This window comes from Chrysochloris asiatica, unplaced genomic scaffold, assembly GCF_000296735.1.
Source record: "Chrysochloris asiatica unplaced genomic scaffold, ChrAsi1.0 scaffold00268, whole genome shotgun sequence".
Lineage (NCBI taxonomy): Eukaryota > Metazoa > Chordata > Mammalia > Afrosoricida > Chrysochloridae > Chrysochloris > Chrysochloris asiatica.
The window spans coordinates 685,591-702,041 of record NW_006408786.1 but is presented as its reverse complement, the minus strand read 5'-3'; the positions used below and the strand labels follow the sequence as shown (position 1 = coordinate 702,041).

General features: G+C 49.1%; 1 protein-coding gene across 3 annotated transcripts in view; it reads right to left on the bottom strand.

Moving 5' to 3' along the window:
- NFIX (nuclear factor I/X (CCAAT-binding transcription factor)) overlaps nt 1–11,615 on the bottom strand; it is a 66,920-nt gene extending 55,305 nt beyond the window's left edge. Inside the window, exons 1-2 of one of the 3 annotated variants that reach the window (XM_006874270.1) lie at nt 11,559–11,615; nt 9,998–10,529 (exon numbers count right to left, since the gene is read on the bottom strand). In XM_006874270.1, coding sequence (XP_006874332.1) covers nt 9,998–10,529; nt 11,559–11,561 — 535 coding nt within the window. In that variant the 5' untranslated portion in view covers nt 11,562–11,615. Of the gene's footprint in view, nt 1–9,997; nt 10,587–10,876; nt 10,970–11,558 lie in introns of those variants that run through there. The other 2 variants (XM_006874268.1, XM_006874269.1) reach the window with 2 other exon arrangements.
- Nucleotides 11,616–16,451: the final 4,836 nt, after the last annotated feature.

Genomic DNA, 16,451 nt, shown 5'->3' with positions numbered 1-16,451 from the left:
GCCAATATTTTACATTTATTCTAGTTATTTTTTTTTCTTTTTTTTAAATTCACACACATCCTTTTAAACAGAGTTGTGCTAAGGCCCAGGTGACAGGCTGCTGCTTTCTTGGGTGTCCTGCAGAAGGAACAAAGGTAGGCTGCTTCTCTGGAGCTGAGTGAGGCACGGGATCACCCTGTGGGGAGCAGAGAGGATACACGGGCTCGCTCTGTTTAGAAAGGGGACACAAATACAGGACATGCAGGGGAAGAGCCAGTGCTCAGAGGTTTGGTCGCCACATGAGAAAAGCAAAAGTGATCTTCAAGCGGAGGGTGGCTAGAGAAGAAGGCGACATTCTCTGGTCCCTTGGTCCTTCCAGGCCACAAGCTCTCACTGGGAACAATCTTGCCTCCAATGGACATTTGGCAATGGTTGGAGACACTTTTGATTGTCACACGTAGGGAGTGGGTGCTACCAGCATTTAGTGGGTGGAGGCCAACACCCAACAATGCACAACCCGTCTCCTACCACCAGCATGATCAATCCCAAATATCGTGATGTTGCAGTTGGGAAACACTACTTGCAGGGAATTGATATCAATGGTAAGGAATCAGCCAGTCTTATGAGCCATGGCAACAGGGAAATCTCGAGCCAGGAGTCAGTCTCTCTCCCCGACACCTCACTCTCAGCACGTTCAGAAAGTTCTGTACACAGCTCCAAAGGTTTCAGACTTTAAGGAAGCGGTGAGGGTCACAGTCTGTGCGAAGGGAGTAGAAACGGCCAGGAATAGATGACGGCAAAGTTTCCCAGAGATCACCTGCTTAATTAGGATCATTACATGCATTTGAATTGTAAACCGTGCTTCCAAGCCAACTCTCAGGAAAAGAGGTAGACGGAACAAAAATGAGGGATCCTAGTTCTGCTGAGCCTCCTGGCCCACACCTAGAATTCCTACAGACGATCTACATAGGTCAAGGAGCTCTGGTAGCATAGTGGTTATGAATCAGGCTGCGAGCCATAAGGTCAGCAGTTCGAAACTACCAGCTGTTCCACGGGAGAAAGATGACGCTTTCTGCTCCCGTAAAGATTTACAACCTTGGAAACCCTGTGAGTTGGAACCAACTCCACGGCACATAACCAACACCACCACCATCTGCATAGGTCAAGTCAGGCCCCTTCCCCACAACTCCAAGAAGATGGACTAAGCTGGCCAGAGCAGGGAACGGGTGGACCCAACCCAGTCTACATTAGTGGACTGCTTCTCTAGGTTGGAGGCAGGGGGCTGTGCCCTGTCTGACTGGGCCTGCTGGTGGGGCTAAAGGCCAGTGTGGAGGACAGCACCAGGTGTCTGCTCATCTCCAGCCCACATGCTCAGCAGCTGGGGGAGCCCTTGAGCTGAGCTACAAACTGGGCTATAGGCTTTCCCTGGGCCACAGTGGTAGAGACCACACCATTCTCAGCTGAGGCTTCACTAAGGCCAGCAAGCCCAGTGAGATTCATGGAGGGAGGTCCCCTTGGGCTGAAACTCCAACACTGTCGGACTTCAGTTCCCTTCTGTCTGAATGGGGCTAACAGCACCTGCTCTGCCTGCCTCACCCAGCCATTGTGAGGGGAAATCAGCTCACCGTAGGCTGAAAAGACTCAGTCAACTGACACACAGAAAAAATTTTAGCTAATTCATAACCATCTTTCAGGATGTGGTTCCAGCATGTTGTCTTTAGGAAGCCTCCCGTAACCTGTGAATCGAGCTTGAAGGTTCCTCCCTACACCTGTCACCTGTGTGCACACTCATCCCACCATCACCACGGCTGATCTATGAAGAGACTCAGCACGGCACCTCAGCCACACTGGGAGTTCAGTGGAACACGGACTCGGGCAGGGAGCAGACCCAGGGCCATGTTGGTGCCTCCTCCTCAACAGAAGACATGGCGTTTATTCTGTGACAACCTGGATGTGGGTGCCCCAAAGAACAGCACACAGCAATCCTGGCCCTGAGGCCACATGCTCTTGTCTAGGTCATTGCTAAGATATGGATCGCAAGAAGTCTAGAACGTCCCCACCAAGAAGTCATGGAGGCTGGACTGATGGATAGATCATTCAGGGGTCAGGTCCACTATGAGCAGTTCCAAATATTAAAAACACTCTCGAGTGCCAGAAACCCAGGTATTAGATCTCCACACAAAGTACGCAACATTCCTACAAAGGAACGCAAGCATCCAGGAGGGTCCCAACCAGTCCAGCCAAGTCTCCCCCTCTGTCTTCCAGGACCCTGTTCTAACGCCAACAACCCTGCAGCTCAAACATGCTTAAAATGGCGGCGGCGGCGGCCTGCAGCGTCGGGCGTTCGTCATGCTGTTTTCCATGGTGCCCTCGGTGCCAAGAAAAACCTATCATCAGAAATGCCATCAGCTATATTTATCTATCTCTCAGCCCCCCAGCCTCCTCCTCCCGTCTGCCAACCAGGCCCTGCGGGGGCCCCCCCTCACCCAGTGGGCACACTTCCCTGTTGCTGAGGCCCGTGACCACCTGCCCAAAGCCTCAGTCTCGGCGCTGTCTTCCTGCACCCTAACAATCGGGCCCATGGAAGCCAGCACGCAGCACCCAGTCTTGCTGGTACGTCAGGGTGCCCACTTATGCTGCGGGCTAGGTGTCTCCCAAACCATGGCAAGGGTGGCCCTGGTCTCCTTTCATCTTCAACTCTCTCTGCTCACCAGGGTCTCAGCAGTACTGACTCACCCTTAGAATCCCACAGTGGAGTGGGGCTCGGACTCTTTAAGGTGGGAATTCACATCTCAGCATCCCACCAAATGGCCACTAGCAAGAGGCAAGGTACACAGTATGAGAGAGTGAGCCTGGGGAGACAGAGCCATTTCAGACAAGACACTTGCCACCAGGTAGACCTCTTAGTCCCTCTGCTTCATTCCGTGAAGTACTGCAGGAAGTCTTAACCTATATGTCAAGGCACGAAGAATTTCAGAGAAGTCTGTGTGCCAAAAGGACCCCCACGCCCTTCCCTGACCAAGCAAGAGGGAAATGATGGAATCTGGGGCATCAAAGGAAAATGGCAAAACCAAGGTTCACAAGGACTCAAAGCCACAGCTGTGGTGAGGCCTCTGTGAGGGACATGACTAACAGTGAGATGTCATTTGGTGCCAGCCCTTCATACCTCTCTCTCCCCAAAGCCACAGAGTCTCAACCCAGCCCTTCCCTAACACATAAAACTTGGAGAATAAATGTTTGTGGGATGAATAAACTACTCTATCCTTAACCCCACGCAACTCTACTTATCACTTCAGGGGCACCCTCACTGCCTGGGCCCCCACTTGGACTCTAGTTCTCTCCCCAGAAAGGCCACCGCTCGCCTCTAAGGCCCCAACTCAAAAAGGAGTTCCAGGGAGCCAACTGCTCGGAGAATGAAGCAACCCAAATAAAAATTTTAAAACCCAGAAGCTCTTTCTCTCCTGCCCCCTCCCCCTCCGCTGGCAAATGAAAACAAACAAGAAATCAAAGAGGCCTTTTGTGCGAGCACCGTGCTGACACGGCTGGGGCCTTTGAAAAGACTTCTGAATCGGACACTGAAGGATAAAATAACTGAAGCGTGGCAGGTCCTGAGACAGAGGGGGGCTGGGGGGGACGGCGGGACAGACGGGCAGTGAGAGAAAGCCAGGAGGAGAGGGAGAGCCACCTTCTTCCTTGGGCAGAGAGGGTCACGCTCAGCTGTTCCCTCTGTCCAGCTGCTGTAGGCACCAGAATAGAGGCAGAGCCTGGCGCTGCCTCGCCATCCCTTCTGACCCACCCTTCTCTGGTGCCCAAGGCTCGGTCACCAGCGGAACAGAGGCCAACCCCATCTCCCCATTCACCTGCCCTGAGCTGCTCCGGACCACAAAGCCTCTGCCAAGTCTTCCCTCCCCTTCGGCATGGAGCCCTTAAGAAGTCAGCACAAGGCCTGATTCCAACCCTATGGAGCACATGCAAGAGTCTTCCTCTGAGAGATCTAGGAGCCCCGGTATTTTAGGCATCAAAAAAACGGACTTTGCCAGTGCCCCAAGGTAAACTGAGTCGTCAGGCAGTCCTTCTGCAAGTCTGCACCTGAACCCTTTTGTAACAGAGCGGGTGACCCTGTGAGCGCTGGGATACGTGCTCAGGCCCTTCCGGTCCCCCCTGGATGATTCAGGACTCATGCTCTGTAGGCTCAAATTCGGACAAGGGTCAATCTTTCTTTGCTGTATGACAGCTTCCAAGATAGTCAGAGGGGTAACACTATGCCTGAACCCAGTGTGAGCCGCAGGCTTGGGTGGGCAGCACTATGGACAAAGAAACAGGAGCAGGTGGCCAAGGGCAATGTGGGGGCAAGGGTCCAGGGATCAGTCAGAGCATCTCTGATCTCCTTTTTGGGGTCACACCCCGAGACCAGCCTGACCCTAGTCATATTTCACACTATATCCCGACCCTAGTCATATTTCACCTTACTTCGAATTAACAGACGAACCGTCTGGAACAAAAGTGGCGTGAGCTCGATGGAGGCACAGGGATGTAGCCTGTGCAGTCACAGAAGGGACATGTCACCACCAACCCCCTACCTCTGCTATAGTCATGTTGTGGAGTCCTGGTGTGGCGCTGTGGGCGAATATGACAGACTGCAAAGTCGTTTGAACTGCAAGGTCAGTGGTTCAAGCTCACCAGCGATTCCTTGGAAACCCTATTCAGGGTCGCTATGGGTCGGAATTGACTTGATGGCACTTAACAAGAACACAGTCATGTGGCACTGTATGTATGTAGGTTAATGCGCTGGACTGCAAAGACGCTTTGAACCACAAGGTTGGTGGTTTAAGTTCTGCTCCTTGGTAACCCTAAAGAGGGTCTTTATGGGTTGGAACCAACTTGATGGGACTTAACAACAACAACATAGTCATGTCGCAATTCCTAATAACTTTTGAACAAAGGGTTAGCATTTTCATTTTGCACTGGCCCCCCCCAAACTATGTCGCTACCGTGATCACCTGGGGTCTGTATGAACTTGCAGTTTGTGGAGTGGAAAGGAAACACAAAAGGGACCTTCAGTATCTGAGAGGCTGCCGTATCCAGGAAAATTAGCTTTAATCTGCATCGTGCCTTAAGACAAAAACAAGACCACCAGGTGAAGGTTAGAGAGAGACCTGAGCTCAGAAAATTACAACAATCCTAGTACACAAATTGTAAACACCGACATCTTTACCTATTAGCTGGTTTCTCCTTTGAGCTAGATGTAGGAAAGAAGTCTACAACAGCCAAAACCGATTTTTTAACAATAGTGATAGATCTTCTGGGATGTTCTGAAGGACACTCTACACTGGGTTAAAAAAAAAATTATCCATAGATCTTCCTAATTTTACCAACTGGTTCCTTGGCAATGCCATCTTTGCCAACCCTGGCACCAGATGGCGCTGCCTCAAACACTAAGGCCAGTGGCATTTCTGGGCCTTGGAAAAAGAGGCAGCAGGTGAGGTGATGAGGTGTTCATGTTAAGGTTATTTAGCCCCCCTTGATTTGGTCTCCTCCCACACTGCTCACAGCCGGGACCACCAGGTTCGGCGTCAAGCAAAGGCTTGGAGAGGCCTTGGCTAAGATCAACGTGTCTTGACTAGACTAACACAGCGGGACAATGCTCACCACCTAGGAAAGATACAGAGACCCTCCCTCGGATCAGAAAAATCAAAATTCACTCAAAGTCTTATCCCCTGAAACAGAGAACAAAACCTAAAAAGTATAATATCCCACACTTGAAAAAATTCACTTAGACAAATCTTCAGGTGCTATTCAAACCATCCATTCCAAAACCTGGAAGTCAGGAAGACAGCTGGGTCTCCTCAGAGCAACACAGTAAAGAATCCAGCAAGAGGGCAGCCTGCAGAGTCCAAATGGGGTCTACAGCACTGACATCCTGTCCACTTGAACAAAAATAATGCCAGAAATGAGGAAATCAGAGGAGGAAGAGGAAGACAACCACCTAGAGAGTCTGTGAGTTGAGCATTATTATTAATCCACTGCAATGTATGGACTTTATTTCATCTCAATTGAGACAGTCTATTAAAATAAAGAACTCAGGAGGTAGTTAGGGAAATATAAACATTAACTAGATAACTGATGATATGGAAGAAATGTTGGGGTTTTACAGCATGAGAATGCACACAAAAATATTTACAGGTGAAAAGCTACAAGGCCTGGATTTTTGTTTTCCAAATCCCTGGCAGGGATGGGAGGAGGGCGGGTATAGATGGACTAAGACTATAAATCGATTAATTGTTGACACTGGTGATGGCTACATGGAGGCTCACTGTACAAAAGTAGAGAGAATAGTATGTGTGTAGGAAATTCTCCATAAAAATAATGATTTTTTAAAAGCTTAAATTAAAGAAAGAGAAAGCCATCGCCTAACACGGAGACCTCACGGGCCTCCAGAATGGGCCAATCAGCAGGAGTAATCAGGAAAAATGACCAGTTCCATTCAGCGAGGTATTATATTACCTTCAGAATTTTTTTTTTTTTTCTTTCTTTCCTAGCTTCCATCTTTGGTCAGGTCTGAAGATGCAAGGTCACCTCCAGAGCACCTGTAGAAACTTTGGAGATAGTCTCAACACTTGTACAAGTGAGACCAGTCTTCCTCACACAATGGAGGTCTCTCCAAGCCTGGCCCCACACTCCCCCGCTGTCCTACTCTGAGACCCTCCCTTGAAATAGAAAGACATCACCAGAGAATATCCATCTTCTTCCTCATTCTAGTGCTCCTTGAGACCACCCTGTCTTGAACGCTCTTTCCCATAGACAGACCCAAGCTCCGCCAGACTCCTTCCCAACAGGAAGATGGCAGACACTCACAGCAGCCCCAGTGTACTCTGGGAGGCCCTTTAGACTCTCTCTTTGGGGAGTGGAGCTGCCCATATCACAAACTCCCTTCATTCCCTCTCAATCATACCCACCTCTTGAGGCATGACAAGGGTATCTAGAGAGAAGCCACACCCTTCCCCTCATTTACCATCATGACCTATTCATCCAAACCCATCACCACCTGCTCAGTCCAGCTTCTGTTCTCAGCCCAGTTTTAAGGGAGGAAAAAACACTTTTTTTTCAGAGTCCAGAACAGTTCTCTTTGAGCACCTCCCAGCCCAGTACATGTCAGGTTTATTTACACTGGGAGGAAGAGACAGTGGCCCTGCAGAGCACACAGGGTAGGCACAGTCCCAAGGAAAGGCCATGCCATCAGACGACTAGTGTTTGGTGGCTGCACCAGGGGAGAGAAGACATTTTCTAGCAAACTGCGCCCGCCCTGGAAGGTATTCATGCATACTCCATGCTCTGGAACCTACCTGTCCTCCTCCCCAGAGCAAGAACAATTCAGGTCCACTGGTGGCCCCTTCCATACCTCACTCAAATAAAAGGAAGACTAGCAAGAAAAACCCTACTTTCAGTGAAACTATCTAGTGTCTGCTGTTATCGTTAAGTGCTATTGAATTGGTTCTGACTCATAACGACCCTGCATAGGGTTTTGGGGGAGTGGCTGGTGGGTTTGAACCACTGACCAGTGCTTATCCTACAGCGCCACACTAGGACTCCATCTGGTGTCTAGGAAGCTGGATTATAGCAAAAATGTCCTCAGTTCTCTAGTCTACTTTTGTCCTAGAACACAAGGCCTCAGCCCTACCAGAGGCGGTATTGGCTATATTCGATGGGGCAAGAATTCATTCACCTTCCTGAGTAAATTATCTCAAAGCTGAGGTGAAATGCAGGGTGCAAGATAGTCCACCTGCCTGGTCAGTCCAGGAGCATCTCTTTCGTCATGTGCACTTCATCCTGCGCTGGCAGAAGTCAAGAATTTGGCCTACACTACAAGAGGTCAGCGAGATAACTTCCTCCACTCCACAGATCCAGCTAGGAAGTGGGATAGGAGGAAGCCAGCTTAGAAGGAAGATGAGTATTGATTATCACTTTCGAGACTCTAGTTTTCAGTCTCTAGTTCTTAAACGGGAAGGTGCAGACTCCCCTTTCACAGGTTCTTATCGGATGGCCTTGCTGGCCAGCCTGAGCTTCCAAGCTGCCCCTAGGCCACTTTAAACACCATCAGGCATATCCTACCTTGCTTTGTTTTGCTATATCAACAGCAAATGAGGGATAACTTTTTTTCAAAATCTGCTGTTTCCAAAAGAAAAGGAATTCAAGCTGGGGAGATGGCAGGGGGTGGGGGTAGGTAGGGAGAGGAAGTTGACAATTGGCCCTTCTGTGAGGGTCCTTCAGGCCTAGAAAGAATCACAGAGGAAGTCCTCTTGTGCACTATCTCCAGTCAGCTACTAAATTCCCCCCAGAATGAGAGATATCAAGTAAAGAGAGAAACTACAAGTACCCCCTTCTCCTCAGAGTTCTCCCAGCCCACTGACTCTCCATTCTCATCCCTGTTGTGAATACAGTCCTGACTGGATGTGGAAAGGCACCCCAACTTTTATTTCTAGGTTCAGTCATTATCACTTCTCCCAACTTCCCACCCTGACCAGGGAATGACTGAAGCCGGTTTTTTTGCATCTTTTTCTTTTTGTGAATGAACTGGGAAGGAAGACACACACTCTCCACCCTCGTGGGAAAGAACGGTTGCAGAAGATGAAGTTAAACCCGCGTTCTCTCACATTCACAGAAAGAGAGAAAGAAGGGAGATGGGGGGAAGGAGGCGGGATGGGACTGAAAGGGTGGAAAGTAAAAACAAAAACAAAAAAAAGCAAAAAAACAAAACAAAACAAAATACACACAGAGCAATAGGTTTGGTAGCCCTCTCATTACAAGTTGGTTGGGCATAATGTAAACACACGTCTGCCTTGCTTAATCACAGAGTGCGCCGCCGGTTAGGTTTCAAAGGCGGCAGTAAATTGGGCGTAGCTGAGTGGAGGCTAAAAATTAACCAGCCATCTCTGTTTCAATTTGTAAGAAAACAAAAGTGGAAAGAAATTATAAAAAGGGAAAGGGTGAAGAAGTAAAAAAAATAAAAATAAAAGGGAGGGGAACAGAGGAAGAGAAATGATTCACCCCAGCCCTAACTGCAGGGTTAAAACCGGCAAAGCAAAGAGAACTTGGAAGAATCATTTGGAACACACACACACACACACAAATACAAGGCGATTTTGCAGAGTAGTTTTGTCTGGTGTGTTTCTTCTCCAGCTCTCTTTCTCTTGTACAGAAAACTACGCTGTGTGACCATGACTTGTGGGCCACCTACAGAAGCAGCCCTGCCCACCAGCCTCTGTTCTCCCCAACTTCAGTTGAACCAGGTAGAGGAAGAGCTCATGGAACCGGGTGTTTGCTTTTTGTCACTCTCTCTCTCTGAAAATCAAATTACTTTCATTCTCTTCAACAGCCAAATCTCAACCCAAACAGTCCCTCATCTCTTCATTCTACTCGTGTTCACACCACTGTGCCTCCTGTCTGGGCACTGGGCCCCAGAACCAGCCCACCGCTGCTTTCTCTCCTCTTTTTGATTAATTCCATCTCAAATCCATGGGACTTATTCTCCCCTTACTCTGCCAAATTGCAAACTAGGCCCACCCTGCTTGTGCCAAAAAACAGCTTTTCACCAGGACTTAACAGTGCAGCCCCAGGAAATCCAGCCCCTGCCTCTCAAAGATTTTTTTTGTCAGATTCATTTTGAATATGAGCAAAGACTGATTTTTGTTGCGCCTGCTCATCTCAGACTCTTGCCATTCTGGATAATTCTGGGGCACCCTGGCTCTGGTCCTAAGACCTGCAGTGTCTTCTGGATCCGAGCTAGAGACGTCTAAAATCGGTAATCCAGCAAACAGAGCAAGGATGAATAAAGAATAGAGAAAAGAGAGAGAAGGAGAAAAGGGAACATCATCCTGCAGTAGGCCCCATTTAATGGGCACCCCAGTTAGGCCCGATGTGGGGTATCGGTTGAAAATGAGAAGCGCAATAACAAGAAACTAATGCCAGCTAGTAAAATGAAATGGAAAAAAAAAACAAAAAAACATGGAGAGGAACCTACCCGGAGTGTGGACAAAGTAAGCCAGGTAAAGATCCAGTTCTTTGATTGTGACTCCAATGTGGTGCGGCTGGACACACAGGCCGGGGTTCGAGCACTGGGGCGACTTGTAGAGCCGCTCCCCATCAGTACTTTCCAGGGGGATCCCCTTAAACAAAATCACCATGACCAGGTCCAGCCGCCACACCTTGTCTGCCTGGCGCAGGCAGTCAATCCTGCGGATCTTGCCCTTCTGGTCGGGGTTGGAAAGCACGCAGCAGGGGGGCTTCTTGCCCGTGATGGTCAGCACGAAGTCCTCGCGGAACTCAGGCCGGATGTCCTTGCGCAGTTTGGCCAGCAGCCGGGATGCCCACTTCTGCTTGATCTCAGGCTTCTCGCCCAGCAGCTCATCCTTCACCGCCCGCTCCTCATCCTTAGACATCCGCTTCTCGTGCTTCTTGAAGTACTTGCGCTTCCGCGCCTGCAGGTTGAACCAGGTGTAGGAGAAGGCTCGGACGTGAGGCAGCAGCGCCTCGATGAACGGGTGGAACTCATCCTGCAGGCGGCAAGCCGGGAGCATGCGGGGCAGGGAGGAAAGGAGGAGGGGAAGGGAAGACGGGACGAGGGGGACAGAGAAGGAGAAAAGAAAGGTTAAAAAGGGAGGCCCAAGGAAAATTTGCCTTCTCCTCCTCCTCCCTCCCACCCCCCCAATTTCCTCTTCCAATTGTTCTACAAAAGTGTGGTTTGCAACCACAACAGGCGGAACCAGCCACTTGCTCCCATCCCAGCCTCAGACGCGAAACAGAGGCACCCAGAGTCTATACACACACCTATTCTCGCTCGCTCTCTCTCTCTCTCACTCACACACACGCGCGCGCACAGACAACACTGCTGTCCACACACACACGCTGCTGGTATCCCCGCCAGGCTCTGTCTCCTCGCCCATGACATCTCCATGTTCTATTGCAGCCTTGAACTCGTGTCAGTTCGCCCCGGTGCTTGTCTGCCCCGCACAGACCCCCGTGGACGCACACAGAGGTGCGCAGAGCCGCCTGGAGTCCCAACACCGGTCGATTTTTAGCCACCCCCCAAAACCAGAAATTGACATCCATGAGCCAGCGATGAAACGTATTTGGCTCCCCCCTCACTCTCTCTCTCTCTCTCTCTCTCTCTCTCTCACACACACACACACACACCCATCTTCTTCTCTCCTAATCCAATTGGAACATCCACCCCAGAATTTTTTAGTCAGATCTAAATCCTAAATATGTGATTTCAGCATTGTTATCGACACGCATATTAATGTTAATCACAGTAATAATGAACAAAACACTTCTTGTTAGTACAAATAAGGTGGTTGTCTTGGCCACATTAAGAGTGAAAAGCTTTGCGGGGTCGTCTGACGGCCCCTTCCCCAGCTTCCCACTCACTGACCCCTCCACCCTCTTTCCGATTCAGTCAGGTGACAGAGGGCTGGGCTCTCAGTTTATTTATTCAGTTTTTTGCTGGTTTTGCTTGTTTGAAGTTTAAATAACCATTGATTTCTGCTTACAAAAAATAAAACTGGAAAAAATAAAATAATTACCATTGATCTGAAGCACCCGGCAAAGCCCAACGCCTGAGTCTGAGATTCTGGGCTCAACAGAGTTGTGAGTTGGGGGCGGGTGGGGGGAGGGGAGGAGGAGGAGCAGGGAGGAAGGTAAATGTTTTAAAGGGGGTTATTATTGGTGTTCTGGGGAATAGGGGCTGGGCTTGGGTGGATTCTCAAACCCTTCCCCCTCTTCTCCCCCCCACGCTCCATTGCACAGAAGGGAGAAATTAATATATATATTTTTATGTATAAAAGGAGCAAGAGAAAGACAGGTCAGGGATAGCCAGCTGAGAAAGGACGCAAGCCGGTTGCCACACACACCAGGTAAACAAAAGCCAACAACAACAACAAAAAAAAATTTTTTTTTCAATTTCTTCCCCTGTGCATCCTCTCCCAGTTTAAAAAGGAGCGAGAGAGAAATATGCAAAATTTAAAAAATCAAAACCAAGCCTCCCATCATCACACCCCACCACCACCACCACCACCACCACCACCACCACCACCTCCAAAAAACACTCCCTACCCCACCCCCGTGCAAAACAAAAACAAAAACCAGGAGGGAAAAAGCGGCAGCGGAAGAAAAAGGCTTTCGGCTTTGGCAGCGGCACAGGGGTGTAAACTTCGAGCTGCCTCCCTCCGCCTGTTGGGAGGAAAAGGGGGAGCTTGCAGATTCCCGGGGAAGAGGACGAGTTCTGACCGGCTGCAGACCGTCGCTGGCAGACGCGTGCAAAAGAGAGAGAGACCGAGGGAGGGAGGGAGGAAGAGAGCGAGGGAGAGCGAAAGGGAGGACGTGGATGGGGCGTGTGTGCGCGTGTGCATGTGTGTGTATGTGTGTATATATGTGTGCTGGGCTGTTTTTTTTTTTTTTCTTCTTCTTCTTTTCTCTCTCTCAAACTCCCTCGCTCTCCCCCTTTCATGCTCAATCCCCATCCATTTGCTTGTGCCAAAGCCAGTAAAAAAAAAAAAAAAAGGGGGGGGGGTGGAGAGAGAGGGAGAAGGATCCACCTATTTGGCAAAGAGACGTCCACAAGCAGCCAATAGCTGCATCCGAGGGGAGGAGGGACCCGGGCGAGCTGGGGAGGGTAGGGAGAGCCCCCCGGCGGTTGGAGACCAAAAACAATTTGCCCAATCGACAAGTTCACGTCTAATGAACAAGCAAAGTCCAGCAGTTATGAATTTTCCATTCCAGGCTCCCTCCTCTGGCCCATTTGGCAGCAGCCACCAGCAAATTTGGGGGGTGGGGGTGGGATTAAGGAAGACGCGGATTTTTTTTTTTTTTTTTTTAAACTAGAAAAATAAATAAATAAATAGAAGACTGGGTCCGGGGCGGCGGGAGCCCCAGAAGGCCCTGGAGAGAGCAGCTGCTCTGCCTTTCTGTGTTTGGGTTTTAGTCTCTTTCTCTACGGCCCGCACACTCTCTCTTTTGCTGGTTCTGTTTCTTTTTTATTTATGGAGCAAACAGAGGCGAGTGGAAGTTTTCCTCCCCATACACACAAGCCTGCGGTGCTATGAATAGAAAGAGAGAGGAAGAAAGAGAGAGGAAAGTGTAAATGCCAGCCTGAGCTTCCAGGGCAGAGGTCCGCCGCCCAGAGTGCTGGCGGCCGTTCGGTTCAGCCTAGCTGCAAGCCCCCAGCATCTCTGACCTCTCCCATCACACCCCCTCCATGCTCAACTGCTTCCGCAGCCCACACCCAGCCATGCACACCCCATTAGTAGTGATGAGGATGCCAATGTGATGCGGCTCAGCTCACGAAGAAACTGCAACAGTTTATTAAAATAGCCTCCCGTCCGAGTGTTGTACTGACAAGCACCACACTCCTCCTCGAGGAAGCAATAAAAATTAAAGCATGGCTACTACCTCTGAACAGGGTCACTGAGTCTTACCTGAGCCCCTCCCCCCATGTCTTCATGTTTTGCTCTCTCCGACTTTGTCCCCCTACCACATGATCTGTTTAGTTGTCTTGTTTGAAGGAGGGTGGATATTCAATTCAGACTAAAGGGCTCACACTGTGCAATGCAAGGTGGCAAAGACATGAAATAAAAAGACCTACATGAAAAGAAGAGATCAAAGCAGAAAGGAAAGGGTTATATCCAAAAAATAAAAAGGGGAGGTTGGGGGGGGGAACAACTGAGAAGACTGGAGACACAAAGGTACCCATCAGATCAGGAGAGCCAGACCCGTCCTGTCTTGGGCCTTCCCACTGAGTGGCTGGTCCCTCAGCAGGCTCCTGGCCAGCAAGGGCTACCTTGCAGCCATATCTTAGGCCTTCAAAACATTATAAGAAGACCATTATTAAATATAAGAGAGAGCAGAGGAGGCCATGAGCACAAACAGGGAAAGAGTGGTCCACTCGGAACTCGGAACTCATCTGTCCCCATAGCCGCCCTCTCCCCAGCGAGCCTGGCTGGCAATGGGAAAAGGTCACACTCACCGTGGCCCCTTTCTTCCCTGTCTAAAACCTTGTGTTCTGTGGCCTTTATACTCAACAGAGAAGGGCCTGGAAGAGCACGTGGGGTGTGCCAAAACAAAGCATCCAGCCGTGGTGGGCTGGCACTGAACCCCAACAATGGGAACAGTGCTGCCTGCCCAGCACCTGGGACCCCCATCTAAAGTTAGCTCACAGCAGACCCAGAGAGAAACAGTTAGAGGCTCTTAGGGTGGTGTTCAATAATTAATGTCATGTTAATAACCAGCTTCTGTCCAATTAGCCAAAGACGTTAGCTTAGCAACATAAGATACACCAAACCCTGCCCCGCCTCCTTGAGAAAGCACTCTTACTTTCTAAAGTCACAGTTTAAAACTACACGTGAGTTTATATTTGGCAAGTGGGCGCTTTTCTGGTATTTTGATTTATACTAAATATTAGACACACCGAGTAGAAAAATGGCCAACTTGGGCCTGCTGGAGAATTCTGGTGTGTTCCCTTTCCTGTCTCTCACACAGTTCACAGACCCCAGAGTCCATAGAAGTGCACTGCTGATCAAGGTTGATGCTTAATGTGAGTTCCCAGCTGCCTCTCCCCACCCCACCCCGAGGAGACACTGTCCCACAGCTGGGAGACAGCCACAACGACAGGAGGATCGAAGTGGAAATTAGGGAAACAGGACAAGATCCTTCTTGGATGGAGGCAGGGGTCAAAAGGTCAAGAAGAGTAGTAGAGAGATTTGACACAGAGGGGACCCATGCAGAGTCCCATATATCCCCTGAACTCTCTCTTAGGAATAAGAGTAACAAGTCTTTCTCAGGGGAGAAAGTCAAAGAGAGAACAATCGTCAGTGTTAATTGTCCTTCCCCTGCTAATGGCCTTAACCTTGAAGGTGGGCAGAAAGGATTCCTAGGCAGTAACTCTTCCTCATCCCTTACCCAGATCTGAAGGGGCCTAGAAGCAGTGGGAATGTTCCAAGTGCTTTAAGAATGAAGGGAGAAGAAAGTCCTCTTTCTCTTTCTGTCCTACCCTCCTGTCTCCAAAGGGGCAGCCCCGCACACTGGTTCCATCAGAAACACTTCCAGAGCCCCAGCCCCAGCGGCCCCCTCCACCTGCATTCCACTGGTGGCGGCTTGTCTGCCCAGACACGCCCCTCAGAAGCCCCAAACAAAAGGGGACTGTCCCCCTTTTGTTAAGCGTGTGGAGGCTCTGGTTGGAAGACTACCTGTCCCGTCTCAGCCTCCTTCTCTCTTAGTCTCCTGCCCTCCGGCAGGGAGATTCTACAGCTCAGCACCAGCAGCCAGAGAGAGAGAGCTCGGATGAAAACACCCTCAGACAACGCCAGACTTCTCCAGGTCTTAAGACACCAGCAAGTGCTAGGGCTCAGGGATGGAGGGAGCGAAGAGACGGGCACCGAAAGGGGAAAGGAAGACCACGAGGAAGGCAAGTGAGAGTAAAAAACTGGGAGGAAGGCAGCAATGCAGAATGCTGTTGAGAGTATACAACAAGAGAGAGAGCAAGTGGATTAAGTCAAGGAGACAAAAAAAATAAAATAAAAATGAAAGGAGAAAATTGGGGAAAGGTTATTTCCCCCATTTAAAAGTAAAGCATAAAGAGCCCAGAAATAGAACTTTTTAAAGTTCACATGGGTTTGGGGTTTGTGGAAAGGAATGTGGGAGAAAGGCCTTGTGGGAGAATGCCTTTTTTTCCTCTTTTATTGTGGAGTGCATAGAATTCGATTTAAGGGAAAAAAAGAAAACAAAACAGCAACAGTTTCACTGAAATATTTCGAAAAGACCCTTGCCAGTTTCAGCCATTCCTAAGAGACATGTGCCCCCCAAATAAAAACACTGAGAAGTCCACACAGAGAGGGAAAAGAAGATAATGTGAAAAGATAGAGAAGGGCAAAGATAGACGGTAAGAAGGGTGATGCCAACCAAGGAAAATCAGCAAGGAGAAGGGACAAAAGAGGGCTCTTGGGACAGGGGGGCGGAAAAAAAATTACTGCTTCTACAGTGATTTCCAAACCTCCATAAAATGCAGTTTTGTCAACAGAGACTTACTTTGTGGATTTTTTTTTTTTTACGAGAAATCAAAATACAAGATGCACAGTACCTTACTCACATGTATAGTATTAAAAATTCTTCAGAGAAAATAAGCTGCTCAGTCTGAGACCAAGGTGTGTGCTGCCACCATCCCTACCTGCCCATGGTGAAACCTCTAGAAGTACAAGAACTTGGATCTTTCAAGACAGTTCCATTGTTAGGAGGTCTCTTTATCTTAAAAAACAAAACAAAAAAATAACTTTATTTGTCTATATTCAGCTTTGTTTAAGGTCCAAATGTATTCTTTCAGACCCTGGCTATGCAGGCCCGCGTTAATGTCAATAACTAATACAGTTAGGGCAGAGAGCTGACAAAACATATATAGAAATGACCAGATAAATCAATACCAATTTTAC